At 46.0% G+C, this 27,149-nt stretch overlaps 1 protein-coding gene across 1 annotated transcript in view; it reads left to right on the forward strand.

Moving 5' to 3' along the window:
- Positions 1 to 3,949: 3,949 nt before the first annotated feature.
- Positions 3,950 to 27,149, forward strand: part of LOC140729170 (choline transporter-like protein 1) — a 132,019-nt gene continuing 108,819 nt past the window's right edge. The window contains exon 1 of the mRNA XM_073048638.1: positions 3,950 to 4,131. Coding sequence (XP_072904739.1) covers positions 4,102 to 4,131 — 30 coding nt within the window. The 5' untranslated portion in view covers positions 3,950 to 4,101. The remainder of the gene's footprint in view (positions 4,132 to 27,149) is intronic.

Raw genomic sequence — 27,149 nt, forward strand, 5'->3', positions numbered from 1 at the left:
CGAGACTGCAGATACTGGAATCGGGAGCAACGATCCACTGGAAAAGCTAGAAATGACCCACTGAGTTCTTCCAGTAGATTGTTTGTTGTCAAAATTACACATCAGGTAGCACAGTGGAGCATGTTTGAACTTGGTCCTAGTTGTTCCTGTGGACATGCTGCTGAAAGAACTCAGTAGATTAGTCTTGATCCAAAATATTGACTGTCCCTTTGCCTGCACAGATGTTGTTTGAGCAGCTGAGTTCCTCTAGAAGCTTGTCCTTTCATTCCTGATCACAGCATCAGCAGTCTCTGCAACCGGTTACTCTAGTTTGCTCCCAGGCACCGAAGCACATGTTAGCTGATAGGGGAATGGAAGTCTAAAAAAATGATAGATGCTAAAAATGTGGAATAAAAATAGAAAATGCTGAAAACACTATGTCAGGTGATGTCATTGCACAGATGCAGCTAATTTGCATACTGGCAGGCTAAATGGCTGCTCGAAATTTCCACCTAGTGTAGATGAGTGGTAAAAGAACCAAAGGGGAAATAATAATCATGTGTGAGAGAGAATAAGACTTAGGACTACAGGAAAACAAGGAAAGGAGGAATAGGAATGATGAGATAGCCTTGCTGGGAGTCAGGACAGACCTAATGGATCAAATGCATTCAGTGGCCACTTTTTTAGCTCCTGTAGCCAATGGGTGAACATTTATGATCTTCTGCTGCTATGTCCCTATCCACTTCAAGGTCAACATGTTGTGCATTTAGATATGCTCTTCTGTACACCTCCCTTGTAACATGTGGTTATTTGAGTTTCTGTCGCCTTCCTGTCAGCTTGAACCAGTTGGGCCATTCTCACCCGACCTCTCTCATTAACAAAGCATTTTCACCTACAGAGTTGCTGTTCACTAGATGATCTCTTTCCCACATCATTTTCTTTAAATGCTGGAGACCATTGAGTGAAAATCCCGGAAGGTCAGCAGCTTCTGAGATACTCAAGACCACCCTGTCCAGCACCAACAATCATTCATTCCACTGTTAAAGTCACTCTAATCAAATTTCTTCCTCATTCTGATGTTTGGTATGAACAACAATTGAACCGCTTGACCATGTCTGCAAGCTTTTATGCATTGAGTTTCTGTCACATGAGAGGCTGGTTAGATACTTGCATTAATGAGCAGGTGTACCTAATAAAGTGGCCACCGAGTGTAGCTTCCAATCTGTCATAGGAAGTACAAACATCCTGTGGTGAACTACATATACCTGTCTGGACATGCGCCCTGCTGACTGCTCCTGTGGCTCCACCCACAGACCCCGGTATAAAGGCGATTGAGGACTGAGCCTGGCCCTCAGTCTCCAGGATGTAGTATGGTGGTCAACTACTGCTTGTTCTTTCTTCCAGTCAATAAAAGCTGATATCTCGCCTTCACGTCTCAGAGAGACTTATTGATGGTGCATCACATCCTGATGAAGTTTTCTGATTCAAGTTCCACTCCACCTGGAACACAAAGGAATAGCTACATTGTCAGTTTTGCTGCTGTTTAGATGAAGCATTGAACCTCGTTTCCTCTCTCAGGTGCATTTGCAAGATCCCTTGGCATTTATTCCCAGCAGGAGTCTAGAAGTTACCACAATGCAATTGCATGCCCAGGAGCTCTTAAGGGATGAGCTTTGGCACCTTCAGAAATGGAGAGATAACATGGTCCATTTAAACTCAGGACCATCACTGCTGATCGGTGTCCTTGCACTCAAGAGTGTTGCCTGGGTAACCAAAATCAGTGATTTAAGAAAAACTCATAAAATATAAGAAAAAGGAGTTGGAATAACCCATTTGTCCCCTTGACCCTGTTCCATTATTCAACAAGATCGATCACTACTAATCTTCTACATCAACACCATTTCCTTGCACAATCCCATGTCATTCTTTCAAGATCCAAAATTTGTCAAGGTCTAAAGAATCACCTTTTTCTTAGTGCAAAGATTTCTCCTCATTTCAGTCCTAAATGGTCAACCTCCTTATTGTGAGAATGTGGTCCTCTGGAAACAAAGGGAAACATCCTCTCTGCATTATCAAGCCCTCTAGTTATTTTGTCTTTTTCAATAAGGATATCTCTTTGCCTTCTAAACTCCAGAGAAACTAGTTTGCTCTATCTTTCCTCGTATGATAGACTTGACACTCAGTGTGGTAAGTGTTTGTTGCACTTCCTGTAAAGCAAGAACATCCTAACTTGATGGAGAAACAAACTAGAGAAATAATGAGAAAAATAAATAAACAACAAAAAGACTTTCAATAAAGGTCCCCCTTCTAAGGCAAATTGATAAATCATCTCCATTTTTTAAAACTTTTTTAAATTTTGTAAATAAATATACATTCTATAAGTGTAAACTTAACAAGTAGAAAGGCAAACCCATTTATGGGAGAAAATTCAATCTAAGTGAATGTTTAAAAAATTGCCAGGAACAGCACTAAACAGGAAGTTTGGAAGCATCTTTAAATTCATCAAGGAAGAACTAGGACAATTATAACTTGGCTTATTGGTAAATTGGTCACATCTACTGAAATAGTGAAAATCCAGTTTTGCATACTGTCCATATAGACTATGTCAGAGTAAATTAGCAAGAAACAAAACAATCTGTGAGACCTTCATCAGAGTCCGTATGAAGGTCTCACAGTTCATCATGACTCCAACATTTTGTGTGTGTTGCTCAAGATTTCCAACATCAGCAGAATCTCGTGTTTGAGAGACCTTCTATTGGTGTGCAAAAGTGGGGGTCCCTGACAAACAGAGACAGAAGAATCAAATAAACGTTTTGTATCTGTCATCATGGACAGAGGCAAAAATAAACCCCTGAAACACAGGAGAGCCAGGAGATCAGTGCAAACATGGAACTAAAAGAAATTAGTACCAGTAAAGAAATATTACTAAAAAATAGTAATTACTAAAAATAGTGAGCCTGGATGCTTATACGTCTCACCAATCTGATTAATTATTTGACAATTTTTTAGAAAAAGTAATGGGCTTAGATCTAATGCATGTTCTAGTTGCCATCTGCTAAACTGCTATTGATTCCAGAATGGTCCCTTCAGGTCGGATGATAGGAAATGTGACCTGCTATACAAGAAAAAGGTGGGGGGGGGGGGGGCGAAACGAACTGCTGGAGGAACCCAACCAATCAAGCAGCATCTGTGGAGACAGGAACGGTCAACATTTTGGGTCAAAACCTTCTAAACTCGAAAGAGACTGTTTGCATCATTATGGGAATTGGAAAAGTGCTGAAATCTACAATAAAGAATATGTCGCATAACAAAAATATGACCAATCGAAGTCAACATAAATTTCTGAATCAGAAATCATGCTTGACTAAACTACTTGAGTTCGGATCTATTATCGCCAGGTCCCTTAATGTTCACAGTGCGATTCACTGACTCCTGTACCTGCTTCCTAATTTGTAATGATTCATGTTCAAGGGCATTAGCTTTATCTGCACATTTTTATGATCCAACCGCTCGCCATTCACAATAAATATTTCTGTTTGTCTTTTCCAACGGAAGTGGCTAATAATTCTTTAACATCACCGACAGCGGTTTATTCACTCATTATCCCAGGAAATGGGGACTGGTATTAGGGTGACACCAGTGGTGGGATGGGGGAGTGGTTAGATAGTAACACCAGTTTGCACTATTTAATTTACAGTAATTTTCATGTCTTACATTGCATTGCTGCCAAAAAACAACATATTTCACGACATATGTCGCTGATAATATACCTGATGCTGAAGTGGAGTTGGAAGTTTGGTTCGGTGGAGAACGGAGTGGTGGGGTAACACCAGGAAGGGCATATTTAGAGAGTGACACGGGCGATGGGAGGAGGGGGGAGCGGTTACAGGGTAACACCAATAGGGGCGGAATGGTTAGAGTGTGACACCGGTTTAGTGGCGAGTCGGGGAGCGATTACAGGGTGACACCAGCAGTTGGGGAGCGGTTAGAGTGTGACAAGAGTTGAGGGGCGTGGTTTGTAGGGTGGAGTACTGAGTATTGAGAGGTTTGCAGACTAGCAGTGGATTTGAGCGTCGTTTCGGTACCGGGAGGAACCGGTCTGCTGTGATCCCGATCTCAGCAATGGGCTGTTGTGGGTGCGGTGACAGCGAGGTGAGAGACTGTGTCTTGTATATTGATGCTGTTGTGCTTAGGCTTCATATAATTCATGCAGCAACACACACAAAATGCTCGTAGAACACAGTAGGTCAGGCAGCATCTATAGGGAGAAGCGATGTTGACGTTTCGGGCTGAGACCCTTCGTCAGGACTAACTAAAAGGAAAGATAGTAAGAGGTTTGAAAGTAGGAGGGAGATGCGGAAATGCAAAATGATAGAAGACCGGAGAAGGTGGGGTGAAGCTGAGAGCCGGAAAGATTATTAGCAAAAGGGATACAGAACTAGAGAAGGGATAAGATCGTGGGACGGGAAGCCTAGGGAGAAAGAAGGGTGGGGAGCACCAGAGGGAGATGGAAACCAGGCAGAGTGATGGGCAAAAAGGGAGGAAAAAAAGGAGGAGGGGGAGAAAAACTAAATATATCAGGGATGGGGTAAGAAGGGGGGAGGGGCATTAACGGAAGTTAGAGAAGTCAATGTTCATGCCATGAGGTTGGAGGCTATCCAGCCGGTATATAAGGTGTTGTTCCTCCAACCTGAGTGTGGCTTCATCTTGATAGTAGAGGAGGCCATGGATAGACATATCAGAATGGGAATGGGACGTGGAATTAAAATGTGTGGCCACTGGGAGATCCTGCTTTCTCTGGTGGACCGAGCGTAGGTCTCCCAGTCTGCGTCGAGTCTCACCAATATATAAAAGGCCACGCTGGGAGCACCGGACGCAGTATACCACACCAGCCGACCCACAGGTGAAGTGTCGCCTCACCTGGAAGGACTGTCTGGGGCCCTGAATGGTGGTGAGGGAGGAAGTGTAAGGGCAGATGTAGCACTTGTTCTGCTCACAAGGATAAGTGCCAGGAGGGAGATCGGTGGGGAGGGGTGGGGGGGGGGGGAATGAGTGGACAAGGGAGTCATGTAGGGAGCGATCCCTGCGGAAAGCAGAAAGAGGGTGGAGGGAAAGATGTGCTTGGTAGTAGGATCCCGTTGGAGGTGGGGGAAGTTACAGAGAATTATATGTTGGACCTGGAGGCTGGTGGGGTGGTAAGTAAGGACAAGGGGAACTCTATCCCGAGTGGGGTGGCGGGCGGATGGGGTGAGGTCAGATGTGCAGGAAATGGGAGAGATGCGTTTGAGAGCAGAGTTGATGGTGGAAGAAGGGAAACCCCTTTGTTTAAAAAAGGAAGACATCTCCTTCGTACTGGAATGAAAAGCCTCATCCTGAGAGCAGATGCGGCGGAGACGGAGGAATTGTGAGAAGGGATAGCATTTTTGCAAGAGACTGGAGACAGGATTCCAGGGAAGAGGAATAGTCCAGATAGCTGTGAGAGTCTGTAGGCTTATAGTAGATATCAGTAGATAAGCCATCTCCGGAGATGGAGACAGAAAGATCAGGAAAGGGGAGGGAGGTGTCAGAAATGGACCAGGTAAATTTGAAGGCAGGGTGAAAGTTAGAGGCAAAGTTAATGAAGTCAACGAGCTCAGCATGCGTGCAGGAGGCAGCACCAATGCAGTCGTCGATGTATCGAAGGAAAAGAGAGGGACAGATACCCGTATAGGCTTGGAACATGGACTGTTCCTCAAAGCAAACAAAAAGGCAGGCATAACTGGGACCCATGCGGGTGCCCATGGCTACACCTTTGGTTTGGAGGAAGTGGGAGGAGCCAAAGGAGAAATCATTGAGAGTAAGAATTAATTCTGCTAGATGGAGGTGAGTGGTGGTAGAGGGGAATTGGTTAGGTCTGGAATCCAAAAAGAAGTGGAGAACTTTGAGACCTTCATGGTGGGGGTTGGAGGTATATAGGGACTGGATGTCCATGGTGAAAATAAGGCGGTGGGAGCCAGGGAACTTAAAATCATTGAAAAAATTCAAAAGCCTGAGAAGTGTCTCGAACATAGGTGGGAAGGGATTGAACAAGGGGGGGATAAAACAGTGTCAAGGTATGCAGAAATGAGTTTGGTGGGGCAGGAGCAAGCTGAGACAATGGATCTACCTGGACAGGCAGGTTTGTGGATCTTGGGTAGGAGGTAGAAATGGGAAGTGCAGGGTGTGGGAACTAGGAGGTTAGTGGCAGTGGATGGGAGATCCCCAGAGCTGATAAGGTTGGTGATGGTATAGGAGACAGTGGCCTGGTGCTCCTTAGTGGGGTCATGATCAAGGGGTAAATAAGAGGAGATATCAGAGAGTTGTCGCTGTGCCTCGGCCAGGTAGAGGTCAGTACGCTAGACTACAACAGCTCCCCACCTTATCAGCTTTAGAAACCTTTAATTTCACTTGTCAAGCATTGGCTTCCCCCTCCATCACCCCTTTAATCACAGAGGAGATAAATGCGTCTCTGCCTGGATATGTTTATGGGATTTCATCTCGTTTTTGTGGTTTTCACTTGAACTTTGGGTCTGTGGTTGATTTCATTCCATTTCATCGATTTCCCTTGTGGGTGGTGGTTTTCTTAGAATGTGCTGCCTTTGCTCAAAGTGTATTTAAATCAATGAAATTATAACTTGAGGCCAACAAAAGAGACGGCACGATATTTTGCAAATGCTGGAAATCTTCAGCAGCTTGCACAGACGTCGATCTTTTACTCATTTCCAGAGATGCTGTTTGACCTGCTGAGTTCCTCCAGTGTGTTTTGTGTGCGTTATTCTGGATTTCCAGCATCTGCAGAATCTCTCGTGTTTAACATACACAAGGAACTCAGCAAGTCAAGCAGCATCAAGCGAGGGGACACTTCGGGCCAAGATCCTTCATTAAGACTTGACAGAAGAGACGTCAGGAGCTGGGAATCTGGAGCAGCATACTAAGGATTTGGAGAATGTGAGTGGGACAGGCAGCATCTGAAGAGGAAAATAAACACTCAGCATTCCTAGTTGATAATCCTTTATCAGGACTGGAAAGAAAGCAGTGTAAAAGGGTGCGGGGAAATGGATGGGGCACAAGTTGGCAGGTGATAGGTAAATCTGGGTGAGGAGATTGATGGGCAGGTAAGGGAGAGTGGCCGTGTCATAAGAAGCTGGAGGTGATAGGTGGAAGTGATGATGTAACGAAGGGCTGAAGAAGATGCAACCTGATAGGAGAGGACAGTGGAACATGGGAAGGTGGTGAGGAGGAGAATGAGAGGGTTATGACAAAGTGAAGGAGTGAGGGGTAAAATAGATCTTCATGCCATCAGTCTGGACATTACCAAAGTGGAATATAAGGTGCTGTTCCTCACATAGGTGTCTAGCACCCACTTGACAGTGGACAATGCTGTTGATAGACATTGATGTGGGAATGGAAATTGGATTTAAAATGGCTGGTCACTAGGAGATCCTGGCTGCTATGGTGGATGGAGTGAATGTGCTTGACTTAAGTTATAAATTAAATCATTACTTTTTAAAAAAAGTGAGGCAAAATTCTTTCTCATTACTTTATAAATGCATAAGTTCAGATTTATTTTCAGAAATTCACCAACACAACTTAAGGTAAATATCTGATGGTGTAAGTGTTTTGTTGACAGTGATTTGAATAGCGCGTTTCATTAAATAAAGGAGGCATTGCATTTCAATTTGATTTTGCCAGCAGCAGCACATAAAGGCCATTGTGTTGGAAAAAGCGAGGATGCCAGGTTTATTTTGTATGCCATGCACCCTTGAGTTTTGTTCAAATGTTAGTATTGTTCTGTTTCTTGAGCACGTGGCAATGATTATACAAGACTGGTAGATCTCTGAGAATAACATTTAATAAAGCAAAGTTATCTTTTATATTTTTTATTTCTGACAGATTTATAGTGCAGGTTTTGTATTTGTGGAAGGGGTTTTATGGGAAAAAGGTACCAAATAGATGATTTTAATAATGTGTTTGCATTCTCATAGATGTATGGAGATGTGATGCATCACTCAGGTTAAGAAGTAGGTATATGTGGTGTAATTCTAAAAATCAGCATCTCAAAATGGTACTTAAAAAAACCTTTGTGAAGCAGTTTTTCAAGGTTTTATCCATTCAGAGGACATGTCCTGGGCCCAGCACAGAAGCGCAATTATGAAGAAAGCACAGCAGTGCCTTTGCTTCCTTAGGAGTTTACATAGATTTGGCATGACATCTAAAACTTTGACAAACCTCTATAGATGTGTGGTGGCCAATATATTGATGAATTGCATCACTGCCTGCTTTGGAAACATCGATGCCTTTAATGGAAAATCCTACAAAAAGTAGTAAATACGACCCAGTCCATCATGGGTAAAGCCCTCCCCACCATTGAGTACATCTATATGAACGGAGCTCTGTCACGGGAAAGCAGCATTCATCATCGGGACCTTCACCACCCAGATCATGCTCTCTTCTCACTGCTTCCATCAGGAAAGTGGTGCAGGAGCCTCAGGTTCAGGAACAGTTATTACCCTTCAACCATCAGGTTCCTCAACCAGAGAGCATAACTTACTCAACCCATCATTGAACTCTTCCCACAGCCTATGGACTCACTTTCAAGGACACTTCATCTCATGTTCTGGATGCTTATTCCTTAATAATAATTATTATTATTACTATTATTATTTCTTCCTTTTTGTATTTACACAGTTTGTTGTCTTTTGCACACTGGTTGCCTTCTCTGTTGGTGTGGTCTCCCATTGATTCTATTACCATTTTTGGACTTATTGAGTATACCTGCAAGAAAAGGTATTTCACGGTTGTATGTGGTGATGTAGATGTACTTTGATAATGGATTTACTTTGAACTCTTCCCCCCCCCCCCAGTGGAGCAATTTTTAAATGTTATTTTAACTAAAAACAGAAAATAATAGACGAGACTGTGGGACGAGAAACATTTAACGGTATTAACTTTTCAGATCTGAGACCCTTCACCACCACTGAGATATATAAAACAAATTAGTTTCTGTAGCAACAATGATTGGGGAGAGATTGGTAGAACAAAGTAAATATCCCTTGGAAGGTCAGAGCAAATGACCTAATGTTCCAGGCAGAATGAAACAAAGTCACCGAATATTGGAGATTTTAGCATGTCTAGAAGGTTTCAATGTGCCTGTATGAAAGATGAAGTTTTGCTCTTTAAGTTAGCATTTTTTCCTCACTGTAACAGTGCAGTGGTGCCAAAAGGCAGAGGTCAGTGGAAGTATGATGGGGAGTGAAAATGGCAGGTGATTGGAAACTCAGGGTCACTCGTGGACTGAACACAGTTGTTCTGAAAAGTGATTGCCCAATCTGTATTTGGTTTCTCCAATGGAAAAGTCAGACTGCTGTTTATTGATTACAGCTCAGAGTTCAACACAATCAAATGTTAAAAGGCCTGAACAGGTTAGATATTCTAAGTTATTTGCCATGGTAGGGGAGTCTAAGACAAGAGGGCACGACTTCAAGATTGAAGGACAACCATTTAGAACAGATGCGGGGAAATTACTTTAGTCAGAGGGTGGTAAATCTGTTGAATTTGTTGCCTTGAGCGGCTGTGAAGACCAAGTCATTAGGTGCATTTGAGGCAGAGATAGATAGGATCTTGGTTAGCGAGGGCATCATGGGGCATGGGGAGAATGCAGGGGAGTGGGGATGACTGGAAGAATTAGATCAGCCCATGATGGAAGGGTGGAGCAGACTCGATGGGCCAAATGGCCTACTGCTCCTATATCTTATGGTCAATCATACCTTCAGTTCCAATCAACGTTCCAGATCCTGGGCCTATGTATCTTCCTCTGCAACTAGCGCCTTGATATTCTCATCACCAGACCACAGACAGTGCAAATCGGAAGTAACATCTCCTCTTCGCTGACAACCAACACTGGAGCACCTCAGGGATGCATGTTCCACCCACTGTTCGACTCTCTCTACACACCAAAGACCTACAGCTAAGCACAGCTCAAACACCATCTATAAATTTGCCAATGACAAAACTATTATTTACAAAATTTCAGTTGGTAATAAGGTGGTGTACTACAATGTGATAATTCAGCTGTTTGAGTTCTGTTGCAGCAGCAAACTTGCAGTCCATCTCAGTAAGACCAAGGAATTGATTGTGGACTTCAGGAATGGGAAGTTGAGGGAGCGCCATTCCTCATTGAGGAATCAGCAGTAGAAAGGGAGAGCAATTTCAAGTTCCTGGGTGTTGACATCTCAGAAGATCTATCCTGGGCCCAGCATATTAACGTAATTACAAAGAAAGCAAAGCAGTGACTATATTTCATTAGAAGTTTGAGGAGATTTAGTATATGACCAAAGATTCTCACAGACTTCTTAGATGTGCTGTGGAGAGGATTCTAACTGGTTGCTTCTCTCTGCTACAGAGGGGCCACTGCACAGGACCAGAAGGAGCTGCAGAAAGCTCTAAGCTCAGCCAGCTCCCCCATGGCCACTAGCCTCCACAGCACTGAGGACACCTTCAGAAGACGATGCCTCAAAAAGGTGGCATCCATCATTAAGAATCCCTGTCGTGCAAGACATGCCCTCTTATTGCTACTGTCAAGAGGAGGTACAGGAGCCTGAAGATGCACATAGAGCTTTTCAGGAACAGCTTCTTCCCCTCTGTCATCAGATTTCTTTTTCCAATATTTTTATTAAATTTCATATATACAAATACAGAATTCATAAGGATGCTTATTATTAATCAAAATAAGATAGTGTGGTGACCCACTTTCTGCGCAGGCGAACCGGCTCACAAATAGCCAGTGCGCGGGGGGAGACTTTGGTAATGCACCTCTGACGTCATTTCCGCCCGGAGAGGGCAGGCGCTAGGGATTTAAATGCCAATGACGCAAAGTTTGAATAAACTAGTCTCGAAACGACTTACCGACTGCATGTCGTTATTTCAGCGCTGTGTGTAGCACATCGCTACATTGGTGACCCCGATGGTCCAAACGGGATTTGGACCAAAGATGACCGACTCTTAATCTGTTCACGCAGTTTTGCTAAAACTGCCAACTTTCTGGACGCTGCGATCACGCGTGTGATTTAGCCAAGCAGAAGCCCAGTTCCAGATTCGGTAGATATCCTCTGATTCCACGCGTTACTACCACGTGGTGAGCGCCCTTGACTAGGAGACGGCCACCCAAGTTGCGGATTTCATATAGTCACCCCCGGAAGAAGGCAAATATGAAGCATCAAGGCACTGCTCATTGGGACCTTTGGCCTCTCACGGCGTGAGCGGGGTGCCTGCCTGCTTCACCTGGACGGTTTGGGAGACAGACTGTCATCAGCATTAATGAACGAGATGCTGTCCCTGGCTGACGGACACAAGCCCTGCCTCATGTTCGAGCAAGCGTTCCTAGAGCGACTGCCTGAGGACATACATCCGCTGCTGGCCGACGCAGATTTCAGTGACCCCCGGAAGGTGGTGGCCCGGGCAGACGTGCTGTGGAAAGCCAAGAGGGAGAGCATGGCGTCCGTTCGTCAGATTACCAGGCCACGCGCCCAACAGCAGACCAGACCAGGCCCGGCAGGGGGGCGCACATAACACAGAGGCAGGAGTGAGGAGGTCAGTGAACAGTGGTATTTCTACCACCAGCGGTGGGGCACAAAAGCCCGCCGTTGTCGCCTGCCCTGTAAGGGCCAGCTTCCGCTAATGACAATGGCGGCTGGCCACCAGGGCAGCCTCTTGTACGTATGGGACAAACAGTCGGGACGCTGCTTCTTGGTCGACACCGGAGCGGAGATCAGCATTTCGCCCCCGACGGGGTACAATACCCGCAACAGGAAGCCAGGACCCATCCTGAGGGCCGCAAACGGCAGCACAATGTGGACCTACGGCACCCGCACAGTTCAGCTGCAGTTCGGCGCCAGCCGGTTCACGTGGGACTTCACACTGGCCGCGGTGGCCCAACCGCTCCTGGGGGCGGACTTCTTGCGAGCTCACAGCCTGCTGGTCGACTTGCAAGGGAAAACACTGGTACATGCTGAGACTTTCCAGACGTTCTCCCTGGGTGAAGCCAAGTTGCCAGCTCCACACCTGGACTCCATCACGCCGTCGAACAATGAATTCACCAGAATCCTGGCGGACTTTCCATTGATTCTGGCACCGCAGTTCACGGCAGCCATGCCCAGACATGGGGTTCAGCACCACATCCCAACCCAGGGACCACCCCTCCACGCCCGCACACGAAGGCTTCCCCCAGAAAAGCTCCGCCTGGCGAAGGAGGAGTTCAAGAGGATGGAGGAATTGGTGATCGTACGGAGTTCCGACAGCCCATGGGCCTCCCCCCTGCACATGGTGCCCAAGGCAGCTGGGGGTTGGAGACCATGGGGTGACTACCGCAGACTGAACGAGGCTACCACTCCAGAGCGCTACCCAGTGCCACACATACAGGACTTTGCAGCAAACCTGCGCGGGGCAAGAATCTTTTCCAAAGTAGACCTCATCCGGGGGTACCATCAAATCCCGGTGCACCCTCAAGACATCCCCAAAACAGCACTCATCACCCCATTCGGCCTGTTCGAGTTCCTCCGAATGCCGTTCAGCCTGAAGAATGTCGCACAGACGTTCCAGCGGCTAATGGACGTGGTGAAACGCGACCTGGACTTTGCGTTCATCTATTTGGACGACATCCTTATAGCCAGCAGTTGTCATCAGGAGCATCTGTCCCACCTCCGCCAGCTCTAGATAGATAGATAGATAGATAGATACTTTATTCATCCCCATGGGGAAATTCAACTTTTTTTCCAATGTCCCATACACTTGTAGCAAAACTAATAACATACAATACTTAACTCAGTAAAAAAATATGATATGCATCTAAATCACTATCTCAAAAAGCATTAATAATAGCTTTTAAAAAGTTCTTAAGTCCTGGCGGTTACATTGTAAAGCCTAATGGCATTGGGGAGTATTGACCTCTTCATCCTGTCTGAGGAGCATTGCATCGATAGTAACCTGTCGCTGAAACTGCTTCCCTGTCTCTGGATGGTGCTATGTAGAGGATGTTCAGAGTTTTCCATAATTGACCGTAGCCTACTCAGCGCCCTTCGCTCAGCTACCGATGTTAAACTCTCCAGTACTTTGCCCACGACAGAGCCCGCCTTCCTTACCAGCTTATTAAGACGTGAGGCGTCCCTCTTCTTAATGCTTCCTCCCCAACACGCCACCACAAAGAAGAGGGCGCTCTCCACAACTGACCTATAGAACATCTTCAGCATCTCACTACAGACATTGAATGACGCCAACCTTCTTAGGAAGTACAGTCGACTCTGTGCCTTCCTGCACAAGGCATCTGTGTTGGCAGTCCAGTCTAGCTTCTTGTCTAACTGTACTCCCAGATACTTGTAGGTCTTAACCTGCTCCACACATTCTCCATTAATGATCACTGGCTCCATATGAGGCCTAGATCTCCTAAAGTCCACCACCATCTCCTTGGTCTTGGTGATATTGAGACGCAGGTAGTTTGAGTTGCACCATATCACAAAGTCCTGTATCAGTTTCCTATACTCCTCCTCCTGTCCATTCCTGACACACCCCACTATGGCCGTGTCATCAGCGAACTTCTGCACATGGCAGGACTCCGAGTTATATTGGAAGTCTGATGTGTACAGGGTGAACAGGACCGGAGAGAGTATGGTTCCCTGCGGCGCTCCTGTGCTGCTGACCACCGTGTCAGACCTACAGTCTCCCAACCGCACATACTGAGGTCTATCTGTCAAGTAGTCCACTATCCAATCCACCATGTGAGAGTCTACTCCCATCTCCGTTAGTTTGTGCCTTAAGATCTTGGGCTGGATGGTGTTAAAGGCACTAGAGAAGTCAAGGAATGTAATCCTCACAGCACAACTGGCCCCATCTAGGTGAGAGAGTGATTTGTGCAGCAAATACATGATAGCATCTTCCACTCCCACCTTCTCCTTATACGCAAACTGAAGAGGATCCTGGGCGTGCCTGGTTTGTGGCCTCAGATTCTGTATTATCAGCCGCTCCATGGTCTTCATCACGTGCGACGTCAAGGCAACAGGTCTGAAGTCATTCAACTCCTTTGGTTGTGGTTTCTTCGGTACCGGGACAATACAGGATGTTTTCCACTCTACTCCCGCCTGAGTGATTTCGGCCTCATGATCAACCCGGCCAAATGCCAGTTCGGTCTCGATACCATCGACTTCCTGGGCCACAGGATTACCAAAGATGGGGCAACACCTCTGCCCGTGAAGGTAGACGCGATCCGCCACTTTGCCCGGCCCAACACAGTCAAAGGCCTGCAGGAGTTTGTTGGTATGGTGAACTTCTACCGCCGTTTCCTCCCCTCAGCAGCCCGTATCATGTGCCCTTTGTACACCCTGATGTCGGGTAAAGGCAAGGACATTACTTGGGACGAGGAGGCTGCGGCCGCTTTCGTTAAAACCAAGGAAGCCTTGACAGATGCCGCGATGCTGGTGCACCTCAGAATGGATGTTCCGACCGCCCTTATGCTGGACGCATCCGACACAGCAGTCGGTCGGGTGCTGGAGCAGCTCATCGAGGGGCGCTGGCAATCCTTGGCATTCTTCAGCAAGCACCTACGACCATCTGAACTCAAGTACAGTGCTTTCGACCGGGAGCTGTTGGCACTGTATCTGGCAATCCGGCATTTCAGGTACTTTTTAGAAGGCTGGCCGTTCACCGCGTTCACGGACCACAAACCGTTGACCTTCGTGTTCACGAAGGTGTCCGATCCCTGGTCGGCTCACCAGCAGCGACATCTGTCCTACATCTCCGCGTACATGACGGACATCAAGCATGTCTTGGGAAAGGACGTCGTGGCGGACGCACTCTCCAGACCAGCTGTCCAGGCCCTGTCCCTGGGGGTGGACTATGCAGCACTGGCGGAGGCGCAGCAGGCAGACGACGAGATGCCCAGCTACACAACTGCAGTCTCGGGTTTGCAGCTGCAGGACTTTCTCGTAGGCCCAGGTGATAGGACCCGCCTGTGTGATGTGGCTACCGGCCAACCTCGCCCCATCGTCCCGGCAGTCTGGAGGCGGCGAGTTTTCGACTCCATACACGGTTTGGTGCACCCATCTATCAGGACAACCGTCCGGCTGGTCTCCAGCAAGTTCGCGTGGCACGGACTTCGCAAGTAGGTCAGTGAATGGGCCAGAACGTGTGCGCAGTGCCAAACAGCCAAGGTGCAGCGGCACACTAAAGCCCCGCCGTAGCAGTTCGAACCCACTCACTGGAGGTTCAACCACATTCATGTGGATATCGTGGGTCCCCTACCAGTGTCCCGAGGAGCGCGGAACCTCCTAACTATGGTAGACCGGTTCACGAGGTGGCCAGAGGCGGTCCCGCTCACCGATACATCTGCCGATTCCTGTGCCCGAGCACTGATTGCAACCTGGGTAGCACGCTTCGGGGTACCGGCCCACATTATCTCCGACAGAGGCGCCCAGTTCACTTCCAGCCTTTGGTTGGCTGTGGCCAGCCTGTTGGGAACGCAGCTGCACCGCACAACTGCCTACCACCCACAGTCGAACGGACTGGTGGAGTGCTTCCACCGTCACTTGAAGTCGGCTCTCATGGCCCGCCTGAGAGAACCTCACTGGGTGGACGAGCTTCCCTGGGTCCTGCTTGGAATTCGTGCAGTGCCCAAAGAGGATCTGCATGCCTCGTCGGCTGAGTTGGTGTACGGCGTGCCCCTGGCTGTCCCGGGAGAGTTCATACCAGCCCCAAGGGGGCAAGAGGAAGAACCCACAGCAGTCCTGGACAGGCGATGCGAAAGGCTCGGGAACCTGGCCACCGTACCAACTTCACAGCACGGACGGACCCCGACCCATGTACCCAAAGACCTGCTGAACTGTAAGTTTGTGTTTGTACGAAGGGGCGGACACCGGGCACCGCTACAGTGGCCATACGAGGGGCCATTCAAGGTGATCAACAACAACGGGTCCACGTACGTTCTGGACATTGGGGGGAGAGAGGAGGTTTTCACGGTGGACCGACTCAAACCAGCCCATGTAGATTTGGCGCAGCCGGTCAAGGTTCAGGCACCGCGGCGCAGAGGCAGACCTCCCAAACAGAGGCTGATCCAGACTGTGGACATTGGGGGGGTGTATCGCCAGTTCTGGGGGGGGGGGGGGGTACGTGGCGACCCACTTTCTGCGCAAGCGAACCGGCTCACAAATAGCCAGCGCGTGGGGGGAGACTTTGGTAATGCACCTCTGACGTCATTTCCGCCTGGAGAGGGCGGGTGCTAGGGATTTAAATGCCAGTGCTGCGAAGCGTGAATAAACTAGTCTCCAAACGACTTACTGACTGCGTGTCGTTATTTCAGCGCTGTGTGTAGCGCATCGCTACAATAGCCCAAAATGCATTATATGTGAGATATATATCACACTGATACAATCACGGTATCCCATATTCATGATCAATCAAATAAAATAAATTGAATTATGAAATACGATAATGTTAATTATATTATAAAAAAAAATCTACACCCACTGCCAAGACAAAGCTGGTTAGTAAAAAAAAAAGAGGAAAAAAAGAGTACCATATAGTGTTTTATAATAATCGCCCAGATCTATATTTTAATAACAATAACAATTCAAAGATTTTTAAAATAGTTCAGAAAGGGTCCCCATAGCATTTGAAAATCTTGGTTAGAATCAGAAATCGAACAACAAATCTTCTCTAAATTTAAACGTGACATAACATCGCATAACCATTGAGCATGTGTGTGTGTGGGGGGGGGGGCAACCTCCTTCCATTTAAGCAAGATCTCCCTCCTAGCCATAAGAGAAATAAAAGCCAGTACCCGCAAATGAGAAGGCTCCAAAGTTATAGCTCTTTCCTCAACAATACCAAATAAGGCAGTCAAAGGATTGGGCTTAAAATTAACTTTAAAAAGTACAGAAAAAGTTTGAAATACATCTTTCCAATATTTTTCAAGGCTCGAACATGACCAAAACACATGAATTAATGAAGCCTCTCCATTATTACATCTGTCACAATAAGGAGATATATCTGCAAAAAAACAAGAGCTTGTCTTTAGAAATATGAGCCCTATGTACCACTTTAAATTGTATGAGAGAATGACGAGCACATAATGATGAAGAATTAATCATTTTGAAAATAGCCCTCCAGGTCTCATCAGGTAATGAAGTCTACATTAGATTTCTGAATGGATAATGAGCTCATCTACACTACCTCACTTTTTTTTTCCAGTTTGTGCTACTTGTTTATGATGGGTGACACTGTAGTGTGGTGGTTAGCATGACACTATTACAACTCGGGGCCTTGGAATTTCGAGTTCAATTCCAGCGCTTTTTGTAAGGAATTTGTACTTCCTCCCCATGAATGTGTGGGTTTCCTCCAGGCACTTCACACTCCTCCCACGTTCCAAAGATGTATCAATTAGTAGGTTACATAGTCATTGTAAAGGCTGATTTATTCTTCTGCGTAGTGTTACGTATCCCGTAACTGGATCACTTACCAGCAAAGATAGAGAGGTCCGCTGAAGTCTGATGGTACCATTTTTAAACGTTTTTATTTATAAAGGGGCACAAAAGTAAGGTTAATACAAACATTCAGATAACATACGTCATCAATACTCAATCTAAAGCGCAGGTATAGTAATAGTCAGTAAGAAATAAGCTCTATCGTTGTCTAGGGGTAAGGTATATATTGTCCGCTGTATATCTAAAAGTCTCTTGCGTTCACTGCAGTTCCACCAGCTGCCGTCTTTTTGTGGTGTCGCGGTGGTGCACTTTTGTTAGAGAGAGAGAAATAGAGATTGAATGAAACAGTTACCCGGCGGGTTTTTTCCAACCTTTAGGAGTTCGATTCGTCGGAGTCTCGTTGGGGAATGGACGCTCACTTGTGGCCTCTCCTGTAGCTAAGCCGTTCTTTCGTGGTGAGGTCGCCAATCCCAGGCAAGGAAAAGACGCACACGAACCCCACCACCGGCTGCTGCAATTAAACGCTGTCACAGGATTTCTAGCGTGTCTTCTGGTGCGTCTGGGGGGCCGTCTTTACAACCCCTCTTTTATCTGAACTCACGGGGTCTCAGATGTCAATCAGGTTGGGATGATGCAATCTCTCTCCATCTCTCCACCCACGTTGCCCTGAGGGTATACACGTAGTACAGTTCCCAATTCACAAAGGTGTCTCCACGAGACAATGACCACAGTCGCCAGCTTTTGCCTCGCCGTGAAATGAGGGACACCGCATGTATCTTTCTCTTCTCTTGGGTCATTGACTAGGGCTCTTGCGATTCTCACAAAGGAGGGGGCTGGGGTCATAACACCTCCCCTCTTAAAAACGTTTTTACCAGCGGTTAAAACGGAGTGGTACAGAGTCTTACAGGGTTTTAGGATTTAACATAGTACAAAAGCTTTTCTTTTAACTACAGAGCTGTACCGTCATACATTTTTCAGCGTCTAAGCAGTTAACGATTACAGTGGCACTTCCTTTAATATGGTAACATCTTGTCCCTGACTAAAGGCTGGTAGTATCAGATTTCAACAGGCAGGGTTCCAAGGGGGTTGTCTTTGTTATTCACATGCTTTGTCAAAATCCCGTACAGCCGGTTTTTCTATTTAAAAATGGCGCCCCCATTAGCCGTCACCTCTTTTCCGGTGAGTTCCTACATGGGGGACCTGGGTAATTTGGCGAGGTACTCTCCCGCCTTTCCGTTCCATAAGGGTTATTCTCTCAACACCGTGTCCCAAACTTAAATCATCGTGTGAATTTCCACCCAATTCTTTAATGTTACACAGGTAGCTAACCCTTTTGTCAAGACCATGCAGGCTGATGGGTTTCAGTTCGAACCTTTCCCTCAGGCCGCATTTAAATTTCGGCTTTTTCACAGCGCTCTCTTGAATAACAACAGCGTGTGGGGCACCTTTACATTCCAAATCAACCTGTAATCGATGCGCAGGCACCGCGTTACCAAGCCCTCGTTTCTGTAGCTTGGCTGCTTCTTCTGACACCAATCTAAACTTTAAATTTTCTTCATTCGATTTGGGAACTACAAACTTCCCGTTCCCTTCAATAATAATGTTTATCCCCACATGGTTGAGTTCCACTTTAAGGTTCACCACCCCTTCGTGTACCAACACCTGGGAACCCTCCCTTCCCCCAATTACCAGGGTTAACCCTGTCTTCACTGAACCCAGTCCATCTGACCCACAGGGACTGCATTCCTTTTCAACTGAATCAAATACCTCAGACTTTTTCTGAGCTCCATTACTAGGTTCAGTACCACGTGCATCCACATCTTGGACACACTCAAACGGGACATCTGCCTCTTCCAGGCTTTCAATACCCGTACCCTTTTCAAATTCTAAATTCCCCTGATCCTCCCAGTTCCTCTCTGGGCAACTCCCTTCTGGAGTAAACTCAACCCCGCGGGCTGAAACAACCTCGTCTGCCAACCCAGCAGACCTCTCCAAGGTAATGGCATCCTTTTCATCTAGGACTGCCTTCATCTCATTATCGGGAACACCTTGACAACTCTCGACTTCTTCAAACAGGGCTGCCACCCCCGACAGATCATCCATGTCCAACTCTGGACCTTTTAACAGCTTTTTCCGTTTCTCATCTTTATTTCCTACCTCTAGGACCTTTCTCTTCGCTAAGGGAAGATCTAGCTCCTCTCCCTTAACCCCTTTCACTTTACTACTCTTCGGTTTACCACCCTCAGAACCCTCATGGTACAGGGTCGGTAGGACCGTCTCGGCCAAACCAATACTGGCCAGATTTAAACTGCTCACTTTCTCAGCTGCCTTTCTCGACAGGCTGCGAATGCTCGCGCCTGTGGTACAGATTGAAGATGCGAGGGGCGGGGCTGCAATCCTCACAGGTTGTTTGGGCCGTGTCATCCTTGTCCAAATCTGCCCCCCGGCTAAATCATTTCCGAGGAGGACATCCGCGTCAGTTCTCGGGAATTCTGATGGCACCCCTATTTCGTCTGGTCCAGATACTAGCTCACAATCCATAATTACCTGATGTAGGGGCACCATTTCTATTCTTGTACCTATCCCCTTCACGGTGACCATTCCCCTTCTCCGACCGAAATCTAGTATCTCACGGCGGATCAACCACAGCTCCGCCCCGATGTCTCGCCAGATTCGGACGGGAATGGATGGGTCTCCCCCCTTCACGGACACTGTTCCGGGTGACAGCCAAGTCTCTGACCCCTCTCGTACTCTGTCTACCTGGGGCTCTCTTGTCGATTTACTGATTACCACGGCACACCCGATAGGGACCGCTGCTTTCCCTTTTTCTGGCTCCTTTCTCGGAGCAAAGCACCTAGAGGCAATATGTCCTCCCTTCCCACAATTAAAACAGGTCAAGCCCGGAAATCTCGGGCTGCCTGGCCTTTCCCCCTCAACCTTACCACTAGCTCCCGGCGGGACCTCTGCCTCAGCCGGCGGACTTCCTCGGTCATTCCTACGGTCTCTCGGGTAACCTTTTGGCGAGGAAAACTTTGTCCTGTGGGTTAGGGCATATTCATCTGCGAACCTAGCAATTTCCGAGATGGACTTATTCGGCTTCTCATTCAAATACATCCGGATCTCCTCCGGAACACACCCTTTTAATTCCTCAATCAAAAATAACTCCCTGATACGCCCATAATCCCCGTCCACCTGTTCCGCGGTGCACCAACGGTCCAAGAGCACACCCTTTTCATAGGCTAGCTCGGTATACGTTTGATTCCACCCTTTTCGTAAATTTCTGAACCTTTGTCTATAAGCTTCAGGTACTTGCTCGTAACTCCGGAGAATGGCCTCCTTTACTTTGGCATAATTCTCCGCTTCCCCTTCCTCGACGGCCAATGCCGCATATGCTCGTTGCGCCTTCCCCTTTAACACACTTTGTAACAGCGACACCCACTGCTCTTTGGGCCACTTTTGATTTACTGCCATCTTTTCAAAAAGCAAGAAATAATTATCAACATCCGACTCTTCGAATGGAGGTACTACCCTCAACTCCCGACTAACATTAAACCTCTCCTCTCGATCTAACCCTAGATCTCTTTGCTCTTTCTTTAACTTCTCCATCTCCAAGTCATGTTCCCTCTGTTCTCGTTTCTCCTCATACTCTCTTTGCTTTTCAGCTCGTTCCCTCTCGTTCTCGGCTACTTCTAGCTCTTTTAGCTGAATTTAGCTGAACAGTAGCAGCCTACGTTGTAGCCTTCGCCATTGTGAGCATTTATACCTGTGCGTTGATGTGTCTGCGTCTCTCTACAATTCACTGCCAAAACGCTAGTTGGCGGTGGGGTTTCTGTGCCACTGTGTAGAGTTTCTTTGTGTACTTCGAACAATGGTGACTGAGTTGGAGCTAGTAAATGTTGAACAAGGGTTACTTTTATTGAAATTACTGCAACACAGAAAAGAGAGAATACGTCGGTGGAGATGGTGTGTATGACTATTGAACAGATTGAGGCAGAAGGAGGGTGAATTTTCTGTGCTTGTCTGGCCACTGAGAGACATGGATGAGGAAATGCATTTCAAATATTTTTGAATGTTGGCAGGATGATTTGACAATTTGGTTCATCGTCTCCAACCATTTATTTCACATCAGTGTACGCACAGTATGCATATAGACAGGAGGAAATGTGATGCTACCAAGCGGACCAATTACAATTGTTGCATTCTGTGTTGCCGCGACGCGCAGTTACGTTTTTGGAGAGGTGCACGTCAGGCTATGGCATAGGGTAGGGCGTAGGGTACAGCATAGGTTATGTGGCTACGCTGTACCTATGGCGGCATTCCTTTAATGCAGAAGTATAAATCAGACTTAAGTTGTCTTGTGAGTAGGCTATGGTGAAATAGATGGGTTGTTGGGCAGTGTGGCCCGTTGAGTTGATAGGGCCTGTTCTGCAATACATCTGTAAATAAATATTTTAAAATGTATATTGTATTTCTTATTGTGATTTATTGTTTTTTTATTATGTATTAAAATGTACTGCTGCTGCAAAACACCAAATTTCATGATGTATGCTTGTAATAATAAATCTGATTCTGATTCTGGAGAGGAAAGCACCTTATGAAGTCACTCTTCTTCACCTAGAAAAACTAGTGGGAAGAAGTGAGAGGATAAAGTTAATCTTCTCTTATGGTTTCAAGGGAAAGTGCCATAAGATTGGGCTGATTATGAGGGTTGAGGATTGGAACACAGGGAGGTGAAGCTAATGATCCTTTTATATGGCTGAAAGAGGAAATGATTATTTGTCTGCTGGTGAAATCGTGTTAGAGCTGATGAAACTTGTGGGAAATGGTCTGTTAACTGCAGTGAATGGTGGGGTAGAAGATAAAAATGGAGCAACTCTGTTTCTGCATAGTCAAGGAGAAAAGGGAATTGCCATCCAGTGGCAGTGTGACTACCATGGTAGACAATGACTACCATCCAGTGGCACTGACCTCAACAATAATGAAATGCTTTGAGCAGCTGGTTTATGGATTGCATTAAATCTCCTGCTGCATTGAACCCTTTCCAGTTCACTTATCGTTTATATTGATCCACTGATCATACCATAGCCCCTGCACTCCAGTCTGCCCTGTCCCTTCTGGAAAATGGTGCCTCATATTGCCAGGATGCCACTTATTGACTTAAAATTCCTCAGAGGCTGGTGGGAAAACTGTCTTTGTTGGGTCTCAACGCCTCTCTCTGTAACTGTATTCTGGTCTTCTTGACAGAAAGGCCAGTCAGTCAGTCTGTGTTGACAGAAACATCTTTAGCTACATCATACTAAGCACCAGTGCTTCCCAGGGCTGCGTGCTCAGCCCGCTGCAGTTCATGCTGCTGATGCATGACTGTACTGCTAGATTCTGTTCAAACTGAGTCATAAAATTCGGTGATGACACAATAGTGGTTGGCATCATCAACAACGAGATAGTGTACAGAGAGGAGGTAGAGTGGCTTGTAAAATGGTGCGAGTACAGCAACTTGAGTCTCAACATTGACAAGACAAGAGATGGTTATGGACTTTAGGAAGGTGCACCCCTCACTGCACATACATGGCTTATCTATGAAAAGAATTAGGAGCACCAAATTTCTGGAGTGCACATGAATGATTTCATCTGGTCCCACAACACCACCTATTTAGTCAAGGAAAGAAAACACAGTAGCGTCTCCACTCCTTGAGGAGATTGAGTGTGCTGTGTATAGGTGGCCCTTAGCATTGTCAATGATCCCTCCCATCTGTAAAACAATTTCTTTGACACCCTCCCCCCCACTCCTACCATCAGGCAGGTGGTACTGTAGCATTCAGACAAAGGACTATAGGATGGGAAACAGCTTCTTCCCCCAGGCCAAGAGACTACTGAATTCCTGCCACCACCCAGTTCTCATCACCTGTGAAGCACCAGTAGTGTTATACTGTTTACTTTTTAACTTGTTGCAAATGCACCTTGTTATTTGTTAAGTTACTAGTGATAATATTGCTTTATGTGTGGTGATTTATATGCACTGTGTTGTGTACCTTGGTCTGGAGGAACAATAGCAAGAGAAAATCTGCAGATGCTGGAGATCCAAGCAACACAGTGCTGGAGAAACTCAGCAGGTCAGGCAGCATCTATGGGAAAGAACGGTCGACGTTTGGGGCTGAGACCTGTACTCTATTCCATAGATCCTGCCTGGCCTGTCAAGTTATTCCAGCATTTTGTGGCTAGAGGAACATTGTTTAGTTTGGCAATATACTTCTGTATGGTTGAATGACAGTAAATTTGAACTGTGGACTTTGAACTATGGTTGAATGACAGTAAATTTGAATTGGAGCAAAGGCATGGGAATTAGATAAGATGCTGTGAAAGACTCTATTGTGATAGATGATAAGCATTGCTTTGGGAAGAATGAAGAAATATTTTTGACTCTTCCGCAGATGAATTATTGCTTTCATGTTACAATGCAGTGATGGTCCCAAAACAATTTGCTAATTAACCTGATTAGTTTTAAGAAGTTTTTGTAATATTCTCCATCCCTCCCAGATTATGTTAACTGAGAAGTGAATCAGCATACAGACTTATTTTTTAAATCTAGGTCAACTGGGGGAAAAACAAACTTTAGAAGCTTAGCCTCTCTTGCCATCTCTCTTTTCCCTCAACTCCCCCACCAAAGCATGCAATCCCTACACAGGATTACTTCGATAGCATTTGCTAGTTTACAACAAAAAAAAAATTTGATCTACGAATGGGAAGAGGTTTTGTATAATCAGAATGTATTTTTAACAGTCCTTGCACGTTTACTCATGGTTTGTCTCAGTTATTAGAATGGGCTTATTATTGTCACATGTACTGAGATACAGTGAAAGCTTGCATAGAGATACAGAGCAGATCATTACACAGTGCATCGAGGTGCAGCAAAATAAAATTATAATAGTAGTAACTCAGTGTCTCAACTCATGAAGGCAAGCATGCCACCTTAACCTGAGTACCAATCTTTAAAGACTCATGTAGCTAGACCACATCTCTGTTCATCAGTGCTATCAAGAGCCTTGTCATTGACTGTGTACTCTCCCTTTACATTGGATCTCCCAAATTGTAGCATCTCTTACTTGCTCAGATTAAACAAGATCCTCCACTTCTCTGTCCATGACTGCAACTGATCTGGATCCTGCCGTATCCTTTGGCAATTTCCGTGCAATCGACAGGGCCATCGATCTTTATGACATCTGCAAGCATTCTCTATTCTATTACCCTTATATAAAAATGACAAACATACAAATACCTGTGGAACACCAATAGTCACAGACCTTCATCCAAAATAAGACCTATCCATTTCTACTCTGTCTTCCATGGGCAAGCCAATTTTGGATCTAATCAGCTAAGCCATCATACATCCTAATTTTCTGGCTGAGCCTGTCAGGTGGGACCTTGTCAAAGTCCTTACAAAAAGCCATATATACAACATCCTCTGCTAAACCTTCATCAGCCATCGTTTCCACCTTCTCATTAAAAGCTCAGTCAGACATGACCTGCTCCACACAAAACCATGCTGACTGTCCCTACCTAGATCATGTGTCTCCAAATGCTCACAAATTGTATCCCAATGAATTCTTGCCATTAGTTTCCCTACCACTGACATGAGACTCAGCAGTCTATGATTTCCAGGATTATCAGTTTCCCTTCTTAAACAAAGACACAACTTTAGCAACTGCCAGTCCTCCAGCACCACCTCTGTGGGTAGCTAAAACACAAAGATCTTGTTTAAGGCCAGCAATCTTGTTTTTTGCCCCTCTCAGTAACCTGGAGACATATCTACCTAATGCTATCACTTTCCTGATCTCAAAATTCCCGAGCATCTTAACATACTCTGTCCACTGTAACCTCACTTTCCTCTCTCCCTGTAAATACTAATGCAAAGCTGTCATGTTGGATCTCACCCATATACTCTAAGTACAAATTCACTCCTTTATCTTAAGAGTCCTACCCTTTCCATAGTAAACCTGTTGCTGTTGATAAGAATTTCTTGGGATTCTCTTTAATCTTATTCAGCAAAGATATTTCATGGCCTATACTAGCTCAGATTCCCTTTTCAGATTCCCTTCTGACTTATTAATAGTTCTCAAGTGCTCTGTTCAGTTGTAGATTCCTAAACCTCAGCAACACACACAAAATGCTGGAGAAACTCAGCAAGTCGGGCAACATCTGTGGAGGGGAATAAACAGTTGATGTTTTGGGACAAGACCATTCAACAGTACTGGAAAGAAAGGGGATAGAAGCCAGAATAAGAAAGGGAGGGGAAGGAGTACATGCTTGCAGATGATAGGCGAGACCAGCAGGGAACAGGTGATGAAGTAAGATGCTAGGTGATAAAAGGCTGAAGAAGGAAGAATCTAAAAGGAGTGAGAGTGGACTAAGGTAGAAAGGGAAGGAGGAGGACAGCCCAAAGGAGGTGACGGGTTGGTGAGGAGAGAGAAAGGATGACAGGGTAACCAGAATAAAGAATGAAAAAGGAGGGAAGGGGGAGAAATTACTGGAAGTTGGAGAAATGGATGTCAGTGCCATCAGGTTAGAGACCCCCCCCCCCCCAAGATGGAGTATGAGGTGTTGACCCTCCATCCTAAGTTTGGCCACATCATGGCAGTAAAGGAAACCATGGACAGATAAATTCAAATAGGAAAGGGAGATTAGATTGAAATGGGTAATCAGCAGTCATTGATATCGTGAGAAAATGTTGAGGAGCACTTACCAATGTAGCTTGGAAAATGGATTGTTCCATGTAGCTGATGAAAAGGCAGACGTAACTGTTGCCTATGCAGGTGCCCATGGCTACAACTTTAGTTTGGAAAAAGTGGGAGAAGCCCAAAAATTATTGAGAGTAAGCTCAGTTCTGCTAGAGAGGAAGATGGTGATGGAGGGGAACTAGTTAGGTCTGTTGTCAAGAAAGAAGCAGAGATATTTAAAGTCTTCCTGATGGGGAAGTGTTTGGGGACAGAACATTCATAGTGAAAATAAGGCGTGCTGGGCCAGGGAAGTGAAAGTTATTGAAGTGATGGGGAGCATGTGAAGTGTCATTGATGTAGGTAGGAAGTGACTGACCCTTACATATATTTCTTGACTAAGTTAGCTACCTTCAGGGAGGCTAAGGCAAAAGAACACATACCAATCCTCATAGAGGGCTCAGAAGTGGAGAGAGTGAGCAGTTTCAAGTTCCAAGGTGTCAAGATCTCTGAGGATATAAACTGGTCCCAACATATCGAAGAAGGCAAGTCAGCAGCTATACTTCATTAGGAGTTTGAAGAGATTTGGTATGTCAACAAGTATACTCAAAAATATCTATAGATGTACTGTGGAGAGCATTCTGACAGGCTGCTTTACTGTCATTACTGTCTGATATGGAGGGGGGGGGGGGGGGGCTACTGCACAGGACCGAAAGAAGCTGCAGAGGGTTGTAAATTTAGTCGGCTCCATCTTGGGTACTAGCCTACGAAGTACCCAGGACATCTTCAAGAAGTGGTGTCTCAGAAAGGCAGCATCCATTATAAAGGACCTCCAGCACCCAGGGCATGACCTTTTCTCACAGTTAGCAGTAGGTAGGAAGTACAGAAGCCTGAAGGCACACACTCAGCGATTCAGGAACAGCTTCTTCCCCCCCGCCACCCAATTCCTAAATGGACATTGAACCCCTGGATACTACTT

The sequence above is a fragment of the Hemitrygon akajei genome, chromosome 6, assembly GCF_048418815.1.
Source record: "Hemitrygon akajei chromosome 6, sHemAka1.3, whole genome shotgun sequence".
Taxonomy (NCBI): domain Eukaryota; kingdom Metazoa; phylum Chordata; class Chondrichthyes; order Myliobatiformes; family Dasyatidae; genus Hemitrygon; species Hemitrygon akajei.